Source organism: Cetorhinus maximus, chromosome 17 (genome assembly GCF_964194155.1).
Source record: "Cetorhinus maximus chromosome 17, sCetMax3.hap1.1, whole genome shotgun sequence".
In the NCBI taxonomy this organism is placed as follows: Eukaryota; Metazoa; Chordata; class Chondrichthyes; order Lamniformes; family Cetorhinidae; genus Cetorhinus; species Cetorhinus maximus.
In genome coordinates, this window is record NC_135895.1 from 62,999,902 (window position 1) to 63,013,793 (window position 13,892).

Here is a 13,892-nt window from a genome sequence, read left to right on the forward strand (position 1 = left end):
GGGAGGGGAGTGGGGAGGGGAGGGAGGGGAGTGGGGAGGGGAGGGAGGGGAGTGGGGAGGGGAGGGAGGGGAGTGGGGAGGGTGGGGAGGGAGGGGAGGGGAGGGGAGTGGGGAGTGGGGAGGGGAGGGAGGGGAGTGGGGAGGGGAGTGGGGAGGGAGGGGGGAGGGGAGGGAGGGGAGTGGGGAGGGAGGGGAGTGGGGAGGGGAGGGAGGGGAGTGGGGAGGGGAGGGAGGGGAGTGGGGAGGGAGGGGAGGGGAGGGGAGTGGGGAGGGAGGGGAGGGGAGGGGAGTGGGGAGTGGGGAGGGGGAGGGAGGGGAGTGGGGAGGGAGGGGAGTGGGGAGGGAGGGGAGTGGGGAGGGAGGGGGGAGGGGAGGGGGGAGGGGTGTGGGGAGGGGAGGGAGGGGTGTGGGGAGGGGAGGGAGGGGTGTGGGGAGGGGAGGGAGGGGTGTGGGGAGGGGAGGGGAGGGGAGTGGGGAGGGAGGGGAGTGGGGAGGGAGGGGAGTGGGGAGGGAGGGAGGGGGGAGGGGAGGGAGGGAGGGGTGTGGGGAGGGGAGGGAGGGAGGGGGTGTGGGGAGGGGAGGGAGGAGGGGGGGAGGGAGGAGGGGGGGGAGGGGGGGAGGGAGGAGGGGAGGGAGGAGGGGAGGGAGGAGGGGAGGAGGGGAGGGGGGGAGGGGGGGAGGGAGGAGGGGAGGGGGGGAGGGAGGAGGGGGAGGGAGGAGGGGAGGAGGGGAGGGAGGAGGGGGAGGGAGGAGGGGAGGGGGGGAGGGGAGGGAGGAGGGGAGGGGGGGAGGGGAGGGAGGGGGGAGGGGGGAGGGGGGAGGGAGGAGGGGGGAGGAGGGAGGGAGGGGAGGAGGGAGGGAGGGGGGGGAGGGAGGGGGGGAGGGAGGAGGGGGGGGAGTGGGGAGGAGGGGGGGGGAGTGGGGAGGAGGGAGGGGAGGGAAGGGAGTGGTGGGGAGGGAAGGGAGTGGTGGGGAGGGGAGGGGAGAGAAGGGAGTGGTGGGGTGGGGTGGGGAGGGGAGGGAAGGGAGTGGTGGGGAGGGAAGGGAGTGGTGGGGAGGGAAGGGAGTGGTGGGGAGGGAGGGAAGGGAGGAGGGAGTGGTGGGGAGGGAGTGGTGGGGAGGGAGTGGTGGGGAGGGAGGGAAGGGAGGAGGGAGTGGTGGGGAGGGAGGAGGGAGTGGTGGGGAGGGAGGGAAGGGAGGAGGGAGTGGTGGGGAGGGAGGGAAGGGAGGAGGGAGTGGTGGGGAGGGAGGGAAGGAGGAGGGAGTGGTGGGGAGGGAGGGAGTGGTGGGGAGGGAGGGAAGGGAGGAGGGAGGGAGTGGTGGGGAGGGAGGGAAGGGAGGAGGGAGTGGTGGGGAGGGAGTGGTGGGGAGGGAGGAGGGAGTGGTGGGGAGGGAGGAGGGAGTGGTGGGGGAGGGAGGGGAGGGAGTGGTGGGGAGGGAGGGGAGGGAGTAGGGAGTGGTGGGGAGGGAGGGGAGGGAGTGGTGGGGAGGGAGGGGAGGGAGTAGGGAGTGGTGGGGAGGGAGGGGAGGGAGTGGTGGGGAGGGAGGAGGGAGTGGTGGGGAGGGAGGAGGGAGTGGTGGGGAGGGAGGAGGGAGTGGTGGGGAGGAGGAGGGAGTGGTGGGGAGGGAGGAGGGAGTGGTGGGGAGGGAGGAGGGAGTGGTGGGGAGGGTGAGGAGGGAGTGGTGGGGAGGGTGAGGAGGGAGTGGTGGGGAGGGTGAGGAGGGAGTGGTGGGGAGGGAGGAGGGAGTGGTGGGGAGGGAGGAGGGGAGGGAGGAGGGAGTGGTGGGGAGGGAGAGGAGGGAGTGGTGGGGAGGGAGGAGGGAGTGGTGGGGAGGGAGGAGGGAGTGGTGGGGAGGGAGGAGGGAGTGGTGGGGAGGGAGGAGGGAGTGGTGGGGAGGGAGGGAGGGAGTGGTGGGGAGGGAGGAGGGAGTGGTGGGGAGGGAGGGGAGGGAGGAGGGAGTGGTGGGGAGGGAGCGGAGGGAGGAGGGAGTGGTGGGGAGGGAGGGGAGGGAAGGGAGGGGGTGGTGGGGAGGGAAGGGAGGGGGTGGTGGGGAGGGAAGGGAGGGGGTGGTGGGGAGGGAAGGGAGGAGGGAGTGGTGGGGAGGGAGGAGGGAGTGGTGGGGAGGGAGGAGGGAGTGGTGGGGAGGGAGGAGGGGAGTGGTGGGGAGGGTGAGGAGGGAGTGGTGGGGAGGGTGAGGAGGGAGTGGTGGGGAGGGTGAGGAGGGAGTGGTGGGAGGGTGAGGAGGGAGTGGTGGGGAGGGAGGAGGGAGTGGTGGGGAGGGAGGAGGGGAGGGAGGAGGGAGTGGTGGGGAGGGAGAGGAGGGAGTGGTGGGGAGGGAGGAGGGAGTGGAGGGGGAGGGAGGAGGGAGTGGTGGGGAGGGAGGAGGGAGTGGTGGGGAGGGAGGGAGGGAGTGGTGGGGAGGGAAGGGAGGGGGTGGTGGGGAGGGAAGGGAGGAGGGAGTGGTGGGGAGGGAAGGGAGGAGGGGTGGTGGGGAGAGGGGGGAGTGGTGGGGAGAGGGGGGGAGTGGTGGGGAGAGGGGGGGAGTGGTGGGGAGAGGGGGGGAGTGGTGGGGAGAGGGGGGGAGTGGTGGGGAGAGGGGGGGAGTGGTGGGGAGAGGGGGGGAGTGGTGGGGAGAGGGGGGGAGTGGTGGGGAGAGGGGGGGAGTGGTGGGGAGAGGGGGGAGTGGTGGGGAGAGGGGGGGAGTGGTGGGGAGAGGGGGGGGAGTGGTGGGGAGAGGGGGGGAGTGGTGGGGAGAGGGGGGGAGTGGTGGGGAGAGGGGGGGAGTGGTGGGGAGAGGGGGGGAGTGGTGGGGAGAGGGGGGGAGTGGTGGGGAGAGGGGGGGAGTGGTGGGGAGAGGTGGGGAGAGGGGGGGAGTGGTGGGGAGAGGGGGGGAGTGGTGGGGAGAGGGGGGGAGTGGTGGGGAGAGGGGGGGAGTGGTGGGGAGAGGGGGGGAGTGGTGGGGAGAGGGGGGGAGTGGGGTGGGGGGGAGGGAGTGGTGGGGGGGATGAGGGAGTGGAGGGGGGGGAAGGAGGGAAGGGGGGAGGGAGGAGGGAAGGGAGGAGGGAGTGGTGGGGGGAGGGAGGGAAGGGAGGAGGGTGTAGTGGGGAGGGAGGAGGTTGTGGTGGGAGGAGGGAGGAGGTGGTGGGGAGGGAGGGAAGGGAGGAGGAGGTGGGGAGGGAGGAGGGAGTGGTGGGGAGGGAGGAGGGAGTGGTGGGGAGGGAAGGAGGGAGTGGTGGGGAGGGAGGGAGTGAGTGGGTGGGGAGTGAGTGAGTGGGTGGGGAGGGAGTGAGTGAGTGGGTGGGGAGGGAGTGGTGGGGAGGGAGGAGGGATTGGTGGGGAGGGAGGAGGGAGTGGTGGGGAGGGAGGAGGGAGTGGTGGGAAGGGAGGGGGAGGGTGGGAAGGGAAGGGAGGAGGGAGTGGTGGGAAGGGAGGAGGGAGTGGTGGGGAGGGAGGGAGGGAGTGGTGGGGAGGGAGGGAGGGAGTGGTGGGGAGGGAGGAGTGGTGGGGAGGGAAGGGAGGGAGGGAGTGGTGGGAAGGGAGGGAGGGAGTGGTGGGGAGGGAGGGAGGGAGTGGTGGGGAGGGAAGGGAGGAGGGAGTGGTGGGGAGGGAAGGGAGGAGGGAGTGGTGGGGAGGGAAGGGAGGAGGGAGTGGTGGGGAGGGAAGGGAGGAGGGAGTGGTGGGGAGGGAAGGGAGGAGGGAGTGGTGGGGAGGGAAGGGAGGAGGGAGTGGTGGGGAGGGAAGGGAGGAGGGAGTGGTGGGGAGGGGGGAATGGTGGAGAGGGGGGGAGGGGGGAATGGTGGAATGGGGGGGGAGGGGGGAATGGTGGGGAGGGGGGGAGGGAGTGGTGGGGGGGGGGGAGGGAGTGGTGGGGGGGAGGAGGGAGTGGGGTGGGAGGGAGGAGGGAGTGGGGTGGGGGGGATGAGGGAGTGGAGGGGGGGAAGGGAGTGGGGGGGGGAAGGAGGGAAGGGAGGGAGGGAGTGGTGGGGAGGGGGGGGAAGGAGGGAAGGGAGGAGGGAGTGGTGGGGAGGGAGGAGGGAGTTGTGGGGAGGAGGGAGTTGTGGGGAGGGAAGGGAGGAGGGAGTGGTGGGGAGGGAAGGGAGGAGGGAGTGGTGGGGAGGGAAGGGAGGAGGGAGTGGTGGGGAGGGAAGGGAGGAGGGAGTGATGGGGAGGGAAGGGAGGAGGGAGTGGTGGGGACGGAGGAGGGGGGGAGTGGTGGGGAGGGAAGGGAGGAGGGAGTGGTGGGGAGGGAAGGGAGGAGGGAGTGGTGGGGAGGGAAGGGAGGAGGGAGTGGTGGGGAGGGAGGGAGGGAGTGGTAGGGAGGAGGGAGTGGTGGAGTGGGAGGGAAGGGAAGAGGGAGTGGTGGGGAGGGAGGGAAGGGAGGAGGGACTGGTGGGGAGGGAGGGAGGGAAGGGAGGAGGGAATGGTGGGGAGGGAGGGAAGAGAGGAGAGAGTGGTGGAGTGGGGGGGAAGAGAGGAGGGAGTGGTATGGAGGGAGGGAAGGGAGGAGGGATTTGGAATTCTCAATCTATGTCATCCTGCAGCTATGCCTATGTAATATCTATCAGATCGCACTTATTTACTCGTATTTGCACCATGAGTTAATCCGTTTGCTTTCGAATGCTACGTGATTTAGATAGAGCCTTTAGTGTTGCCCTTTTATTATTGGTTTTATCTGCTGGTTTACTCTTAGAATTCTACTCTCTATCCCTTTCTCTCACCGTCTGTTTATCAGTTCCATATTCATACCTTTCTCTCTTGCCGTCTCTACTCTTTGGGCGGAATTTTCTCAAATTTGCACGGTGTGGTAAGGGGCAGGCAAAATGGTGCTCCACCCGCCAGCGGCAATGGCAGATTTTCACGGCCGCCACATTACTTATGCATCCCTGGGAAACACGCCGTTTCCTTGGCGGGCGGGCGGGCTTTCTCTCATTCACCTGCCCGCCAATACCATGCCATTGCAGCACACCAGCCACCATGTTTAAATGAGCACACCAATCATTACTTCCAGCTCACCGCCGCTGCTCGGAAGACATTGCCAGCAAACGAAAAATGACCGTAGCCCTCCACTTCAATGATGGGTCCCTCGAGCGACTGCTGGATGCCGTGGAGACCGGCACGAATGTCCTGTATCCCTGCTCTGGCTGCAAGATGGGCAGCAATGTGACCAATCCAGCTTGGGAACTGGTGGTCAGCGCCAACGCCCTTCAGAAGAGACAGCCAACCCGTGCACAAGAGGATGAATGATCTCCTCCGTTCTGTCAGGGTAAGTCACTCTTCTCATCACTCTCAACTTACACACTCACAAACCCATCACACATTCACAGGGCCCTCGCTCACTACCAGTTCAAGGGACATCACCATTCACTCTCTCACACTCACCGTCATTGGCCTCATCCCGCCCATGGGACCACTCATCACCATCACAGGCCCGGCATACTTATCATCTGACCCGGCAGGCGTCCTGCTTTCACTTTCTCCATCTCTATCCATGCAGGACAAGCTGGCACACACAAGAGAGAGAGATCGCAGACTGGTGGCGGCATGCCCGAAATCAAGGTCCTCACAGATTTTGAAAACAGAGCCATCCAGCCGGCCAACAAGGATCTGAACCGGTCCTGTGCTAACAGTGAGGTCGGCGCTGCTCTACCAAGTGAGGATCCTGTTTCCTGTTTCACAGGCCACTGCCATGCACTAATTATCTCCCCTTGCTTTTGCAGGCACATCTGGGAAACAGCCGACAGAGTCCATGACCCAGGGCCCCCAATCAAGCCCTGAAGAAACCTCTGGAGGAATCTAGAGGCACTCGTCACAGCGCTCACCCACACCCTCCACCAGCGCAGAGAGACACACCTTTGTGGGACCTAGCTTTAGAGTAGACCCGGGATCACAATCTGGCGAGCACATCACACTGTCTGATCTACAGCAGGCGGCGGGCGGCAGGGGCTTTCCAGGTGTCTGGCATTTGGAGGACTGCTGGAAGCCAGAAAGTTGCTGAGTCCAAGTCAGATGACAAGCCTCTGGACTTGGTCATGTCACAGTTGTTGGAGCCGCAAAGGCAAGCTCGGGAAAATCAGGAAGGGATGTCCGCTGCACTCCTCAGATTGCAAGACGCGATAGAGGAGTTTGTCCGCCTTCAGGCTGAGGTGATAGCGCCGGCATTGCAACACACCAAGGTCAACACTGGTAAAGTGGTGGCCGCCATGGAGACCTTGGTCCAGGACTTTGCTGCTGCACAGGCTCAACTCCATCGCTGATGCTATATTTGGCCTCCAATAGTGTTTACATGAGAGGGGTGCCGGGCAGCTCAATCTCACTCCAGCTACCCCTGCTCCTCAAGGAGTCAGTCTGGGGCCCCCCCAGGCACCCATAGGAAGGAGGGTTAGCAAACACAAGAGAGAGAGGTCGCAGACTCCGGGTCCACCCATCCATCCAGATGACTCCGAGAGTGTCACTCAGATGTGAAACCTTTCTACACAAGATAAAGTCACATGTCTCAGTCCAGGGCCTCTTCCCTGTGCTCTGTGCAGCCTTCAGACCAAAGTGATGGTCCGGCCTCACACTCCCTGGAAACATTACTGATGCCTGCACTTCAGCAGTGCTGGTCATTGCTGCCAGAATGTAGTGGGCAAGTGCCACAGAGTTCTCTCATTCTCTCGATGTGCTCTCAGCACCTTTAAGGAGGGGCTGCCCCCCATGTCTTCAGCATCTGTGACCACTGATGCTGTGCTCCAGCTCCTGAAGGGCTCAGGTGCTGAAGGAGGACAAAGCATCAGATGCTTCTAAAGTTTCATGGCTGTGTCTGTATGATATGACCCTGATCACGGAGTGCAAGCGAACTGCCCTTGGCCAGTCGGGAGTCAGAAATTCTCAGAGACTATGTGAAGATCTATGAAGTGTCCTCACTGCATAACATCAACATCCTCCTGCGATCGAGCGACTATTAGGGCCTCCACTGCATCTCCATGACAGGAGCATTCTCACAGAGGGTATTCGCGCTGCCATAAGCCACATTGGAGTCAAACGTTCACAAATGCAATGTGAGGATCTATGGGGTCACCTCACTGCTTGTCGTCATCATCCTCCACAAATCTAGCAGCTATGAGGGCCTCCCGAGCACGCCTGCCTCGTCTAGCCAGTACACAGGCCTCATCCCCGTCATTGTTGATGCCGTGGTCCTCCTCACGCTCATCCCCCTTGGTGTCTTCATCGGAGGAAACATGCAGCTCCTCCATCTCCTCCTCAGCCAGCTTGTCACCCGTTGGAGAGCCAGGTTGAAAAGGGCACAGCAGACAGCAATGATGCGTGACACCCTCTGCGGACTATATTGCAGGCACTGGAACCTCATCATCAGCATCCTGATGGTTTGCTCCACCAAGTTGCAGCTCGCAGCATGAGCCGCATTATACTGTCACTCTGCTGCAGTCTGAGGCTGTCGCATGGTTGTCATCAGCCACACCCTCTGCGGGTAGCCCTTGTCCCCGAGGAGCCAACCCTGCAACTTCTGTGACCCTGGAAGACTTTTTCTACTTCCCTAGTTTGCTGGAGCACTGGTCCCAGCACAGTTCAGGTGTTGACCGTCCCAATGGTACAGCCCCCACTTTCACCCGTCCTGGTGTCAGAACCAGAACCTACTTCTCCCACACCAGTCTTTGAGCTACCCATTCATTTCTCTAATCTTATTTGCCCTATGCCAATTTACTTGTGGCTAAAGTAACAACCCAGAGATTACTACTTTTGAGGTTCTGCTTCTTAATTTGGTACCTAGCTCTTCGTGCTGACTATACAGAACTTCTTTCCCTGTCCTGCCTTTGTCATTGGTATCTACAAGTACCATGATGACTGGATCCTCCCCCTCCCACTGCGAGTTCCTTTCCAGCCCTGAGCAGATATCCCAAATCCTGGCACCAGGCAAGCAACACAGTCTTCTGGGCCCTTGCATTTTGCTGCAGAGAACAGTGTGAATTCCCCCTCACTGTACTGTTCCCTACTACCACTAATTCGTTTTTGCTTCCCCCATTTGAATGGCCTTCTATACCACATTGCCATGGTCCGTCAGTTCATCAACCCTGCAGTCCCCACTCTCATCCAAACAAGCTGAGAGAACCTCAAACCTGTTGGACAATTGCAAAGGTTGAAGCTCCTGCAATCCTACCCCTTACCTACCTTACTTGCAGTCACACTCTCCTGTCCCTGGCCACTGACCAAATCAGTGCCTCCTAGTACAAAGCAGCTAGGTAACCTTCCCCCTCCCTGATGTGCCACAGTGTCTGGAACTCGGCCTCCAGCTCAATGAAGTTCCACCTTAGTCTTTTCTCCATCCCTCTCCTCCCATTAGTGGTTGTAGCTTCTCCTTTGTCTTGGCAACCAGTTTTTTCATTACACCTATGTGAAATTTATTTTTTATTGTCATTTACTTTGTCATTTTTTATTGTAAAATTGCTATATAAATATTGCAATATAAATGTAATTATTCCTGAATTTAAGGAAATCCCAACCTTTTTCCTAGTGAGTACAGATGTGCCTAATATACCACCAGAATAGAACATATAAGTTATAAGAAGCCACAACCAATTGAAACTATTTTGCTGGCACAATAGAAATATTTTTTTGAGTTTATGACGGGAAAACGTTTGTTGATCAGTACATTGCGAGCTCTAATGGAAACCAGTGCTGTTATCTAATCATCTACTGCGATTTGATGCTGAGACTGAGTGCTGGAAAATAAAACACTTTCCCATTTCAGACTCAAACTGCCTTCACTATGATTGGCACAAACATTTCATCGTATAGAAAAAGAAAGCCTCGCCTTGCCCAGTGTTGGGAATGCACCAGAGTTGCTCAGGTTCATTTTATGCAGTATCAACTGACTAAAAAATTGAACGCCAGAAAGAAATTCCAATTTGTTTTGTTATTGCAACAATGTCGCTGATGTGGAGTGAAACAGGATCATTAAATGACAAGGCCAGATTACATGACAGTGGATCGATGAGAGGTCAATTAATTGATTTTGAATATAAGAAAAGTGTCTTAATGAATCAATTATAATTGATTGCTCAGGAAGCCCTATTAGGTCACCTAACCAATAATTTAACTCAATTATTCATATGTCAAGTTAACCTCATCTTTACGCATATGAAAATGAAATATTCCTACAAACCTGTGCTAATCAGTAATTATAGTTGAGGAGCACAGTTGTAACTCTTATTTTACTCAAGAGTTCCCTGAACTACCAAGAAGGGTAAATCAGCCAGGGTGCACTATTAGAAAGTATGTATTTTTGAACATCAGAAGAGAACAGAATCCGAGTTATTCATCTGTGATATCTCCTGCAATCAAATCGCCTACTGATGCTCAATACTTGGGTTCACACATGGATAATGTTTATTTGGACAAAGTAACTAGGGCAGTGCCACATTTCAGGATTTTGTTTTACCATTTTTTGACAACGGATTATTGGGAAATTGTTATGGGAATCTAAAGCAATATGTATCCGCACATACTTTTTGAAAAGGGGACCAAAATGAAATGTGGTTCAAGTACAACTAAACTAAAATTGGTAGCCTATCTTGGCAATCAGTAAGCACCTCACACGTCTTTGGGTTGGGAACTCTTTGGTCCCAAAAAGCCTTGTCAGGCCTTCTCTTCTGACTGTGAATGTAAGTGTTGGATAAACAGAATTGAGCTCAGAACAGGCTGCAAAGTAAGTCAGGTTCAGAATCAAAAAAGCTCCGAGGATGATCTTTGGCCAAGTCCAGGAGAAAAATGCATTTGTTTTTATTTGAGTCAAGAATGACCAACCACTGATGTGGGGAACCACAGTGTATTCTTTATTTTGTATTATCACTCAAAATGCCAGTGGTCCAACCTGGACTGAGCTTGCTTCAGTGTGTCCTGCCAGTTGGTTGTTAAACAGCAGACTGGCTGCATAGCTCAGAAGGGTAATATTAAACTGCTTAAAAGGCCAGAGTCTTGGGTCATCTGCCCTTCCTTTTCCACAGTGACTTCAACAAAGGATGTTTACCCAGCATCTGGAGTTTGGCTTTGTTTTCAGGGTTGATAATGTCTCAGACATTATGGATTGAAAGGGGTGCCATTTGTGTTGAGGGTCTGGTGTTTGGGAAGCTATTGTCTCAACAGACCCACGGACTCCGCTAACGAGGTTGGCATATCAAATGCAAACGACATCCCTATAGCTCCCTTTGAAGTTGGTCTGTACAGTCCCAGGTGGTCTGTTAGAAGTTTGGGCATAACGAGGTGTGACATTCCCAAAACTGAGAAGAGAATTATTTTGTTCTGGAGACCGTTAGGGGATAACTTCCAGATAGAGATTCAACCATCTTAATTGTCTTTGTTCAGCAGAAAAGTCCAGTTTAAAAATAAGAAATAGTAATAAGGATAAAGTAGTTAAATATATACAGGGTTGGGTTTTCTGCTGCATGACAGAGGAACCCAACAGTATTATTGTTACACTTTTTGGTTATGCTATTGTTCAGGCCGAGATTGGACATTGTGAATCTACTTCAACACATATGAAGTATGGGATCCACTTAAGGAAGCAAACAATGGCATTAACCTGAAAAAGTACCAATGGCAGATCAGAAATTGCAGCACCAATGGAAGCATACACCAGAGAGAACATGGAGCAGAGAGTGAAATTGGTATTATGCTCACCCCATTAATATCAGCTGCTTAGAATTTGTACTTTCTAATGTCTTCCTAAACAAAACTTGTTTCTTTTAATGTTTCAGAGTTAAACGGTCCCTTCAGTTAGAAAAAAGGGTAAGTATTACGGATAGGCAAATTTGAAGATGCTTTCATTGAGACAAAAACTGAAAAATGTGACTTAAGGGCATTTTCTTCTATAACTGCAGGAAGTTGAAGCAACACCTCGCAAGATGGACCACAAAATTTCCATTGAAAGATTTTCCCCAGTCACTGGAACTCAGTGTCTTAGCCCTTTCACCCCTAAGGACTCCCAATTTAGGGCAAAAACTGGTATAGTCATAACTGAAAATTAATTAATTTTGTTTCGTGTGTTGTTGCATGGTTGAGTGGCACGCTAACAATATATTCATAATTGCTTCTTAACTAGTTAATGGATACATCATGTGTTCCAGTTTTGGAGTATCATTGCTCTACAGACCAAGATGATCATTTGAATTTCTTTTAAAAAAGTATCTGCAAAACACTTTGCATAATAATTTCAGTAATATTCAATGGGAGTGAAATAAGAGGAAAATTTTACTATAATCTTTGTAGTACTCTATCAATAAAATGGAAACAAGAAAAGTTACAAGAGGGACAGTGAGGTATATTAAGCATATAAATACAAATTTCTTCCTATGTAGTAAATTTAAAGGTGATAATGCCATAATGATGAAGAGGATAAAAGTATTGTTTGATTCTGCACCCGTCCCCACCCCCATGCAACATATATAGATACACACATTTCTTCCTGATATCAGCTATGGAGTCTGGCTGATTTGAGGTCAGGTGCTTCTCTATGTGGGAAGAGAGAAAATCAGGGACTTAGGCCAGCCTTGCTGTTTCAAAACAGCATTTGCCAGAACAGCGATCAGATTATTTGCCCACCTTTCCTCAGCAGCAGAAAAGGCATTGATCAGGCAAGCAGAAAATTGGAAAAATTAGAGCTAACATATCATTCAACCCTCAAATCTTTATAAGATCAAATTAGAATATAACTGTTCTCTGTTGGCTTGTAGATGTTTCGGAATTGAACATAGAGAGAACTACAGTTTCCACAAGAGGGCATCTACATGCAGACCAGAAAGAGTGAGTCACTGAATCACCAAGAAGTCTTGCACTATGTGGAAGAGGGGCTATGCTGTGTAGTGCACTATGTTGAACATAATTGATGTGCCACATTATATAAATATGTATTTTTTAAATGATGTATACAGGAAATATTAGATCTCCTGAGGTTTTGCTCATAGTGAGTCAGAAAATACACTAAATGTGACAAAGTAAATGTGATGCTTACAGGAAATGTGCACTATCTGTAAGACTTTGAATATAATGTATATAAAACCATAGATAAAACAGCACATAAGAATCCCCTAGGCATGTCAGGCTTCAATTATTGCTGTCAACTCTAATCCCACATCCCTATCCTCCCCTCTATCTTTTTACATTCTTGATTTTCAAATACTGGTCTCATTTCCTTTTCATTGATGTAGAATTATAAATATGTATAAATTGCCAAGTTGTGAAGTTTGTGATATAACTTGAGTCCTTTGTTTTGATACAGATTAAATATTTTGAGGTCAAATGTGGAAAAGTCTGTCTTGGTTATCAAAGCAACCAGAGAGAAGCTGAGTGCTCTGCAGGTCAGTGTGGATAACCCGATAAAGATTATGGTACTTCAAAATAGGTACGAAAAGTGACCCGTTTTTCACTCTCTGCTGAAGATCGTGATTGATCTTGGAGTGTTAGCATTTGGTATCCTAGTCAACTGGCATTCTTCATTTCTGAGTTTAGACCCCAACCATCCTATCCCCGGAGTCGAATACCCACACCATAAAAGCACATCTTTGCTTCAAGACCATTGTATCACAGCCAAATTTCATTTTGCGCCAAACAGCTCTCTAGACTAAGATGCTTCCAGTGTGCTTTCTATTTTCTTTATGCATTTTTGTTAACCAAACAAGAAGTGTTGTCATCTATTTGTTCACTACATTGCAGCTATTAGCCAGTGACTCCTGCAAAACTCAACTTGGCTGCCCGTATTTTTGGTTAGGCACTCACTTGTAGAGTTCCCTGTTCATCCGTCAAAGATTAAATTTACATATTTCCTATGCAGCATCTGAGTTCTGAAAAATTAAACTTGGTAAAGTAGACCCTGTCAATGAGACTTGATTTCTCACCAAAAGATTCTGGTAGTGTGTAGCAATGACTTGGGGATGATCCTCCATTCAGTTTGACTGGGGTTATTTAGTAGCACATCTGAAATTAAGATTGTGTGGGATTACTGAGCTGTGCCTGCTGCTGGGTTTGGCACTGCCTATTGCTGCTGTGAGTTTGCTACAGTTGTCCTCATGTCTGAATCATGCCTTTTGATAGCTGATCTTGGTTTTGGGGTTGGGGGAAGCACCTTTCTGGCTGTAAATAATATAAATAGTTCTACTTATTTCCCATACTTGCTTAAAATTGCTGGCTCACGCTTTGCCTTGTCAGAGGTGGCAGGCACCCTTCTGCTTCTCACAGAATTGACCATTTTTTGTGTAAGACTGAACAGTGATAACATCATGGCTAAGCCTAATTCTGTATTCCAGCAAATTAAGTCTACATCAAAATTTGCAAGATTGAGTAAATTTTAGACATTGCATTTTTTGTGGCCTGATTATTAAGGTCAGTATGTATGTAGACTGTGTTCAATCTATTGGAGATAAAGTGATAAATTTCTTTGTCAACAGTAATAGATTTATAAACTGAGCAAGAACAATAATAGACATTGTTAGGACAGTTTGTTGATCCAAAGTTAGTGACGGTAAAAAAAATAGCCCAGAGTTATTTATAGGGTCTGTTGGTCATGCAACAAGCTTATGACTTTGCTATTCTTTCAGGCTTTGGAGGGCAGTAAAGAGTTGGATTATTTCATTGGTGCTTGGAACAGGTCAGGGGACCTGACTACTGAGCTCCGAAGAAACAGAAAACTCAGTAAGTACCAGAGCCTAAGTTTACAAATTTTCCAACGTTTACAATCCTTTGCTAATTGTAGGGAGAACTGCAAATTCTTCTGTCCTGTGCAAATCTCCCTACAAACACACAACTGCAGAGAGTTGAGCTAATTTATGTTGTGACTGAACGGAGGATGAACAAAATAAGAAAATCAGTGGTTAACCTTTTGAGTGCTCCCTCATCACCATTACA

General features: G+C 53.0%; 1 protein-coding gene across 2 annotated transcripts in view; it reads left to right on the top strand.

Moving 5' to 3' along the window:
* Nucleotides 1–13,892, top strand: part of itgb3bp (integrin subunit beta 3 binding protein) — a 67,242-nt gene that overhangs the window by 1,717 nt on the left and 51,633 nt on the right. For both annotated transcript variants that reach the window (XM_078561320.1, XM_078561319.1), the window contains exons 2-6: nucleotides 10,751–10,781; nucleotides 10,874–10,997; nucleotides 11,726–11,795; nucleotides 12,271–12,349; nucleotides 13,586–13,679. In XM_078561320.1, coding sequence (XP_078417446.1) covers nucleotides 10,751–10,781; nucleotides 10,874–10,997; nucleotides 11,726–11,795; nucleotides 12,271–12,349; nucleotides 13,586–13,679 — 398 coding nt within the window. The remainder of the gene's footprint in view (nucleotides 1–10,750; nucleotides 10,782–10,873; nucleotides 10,998–11,725; nucleotides 11,796–12,270; nucleotides 12,350–13,585; nucleotides 13,680–13,892) is intronic.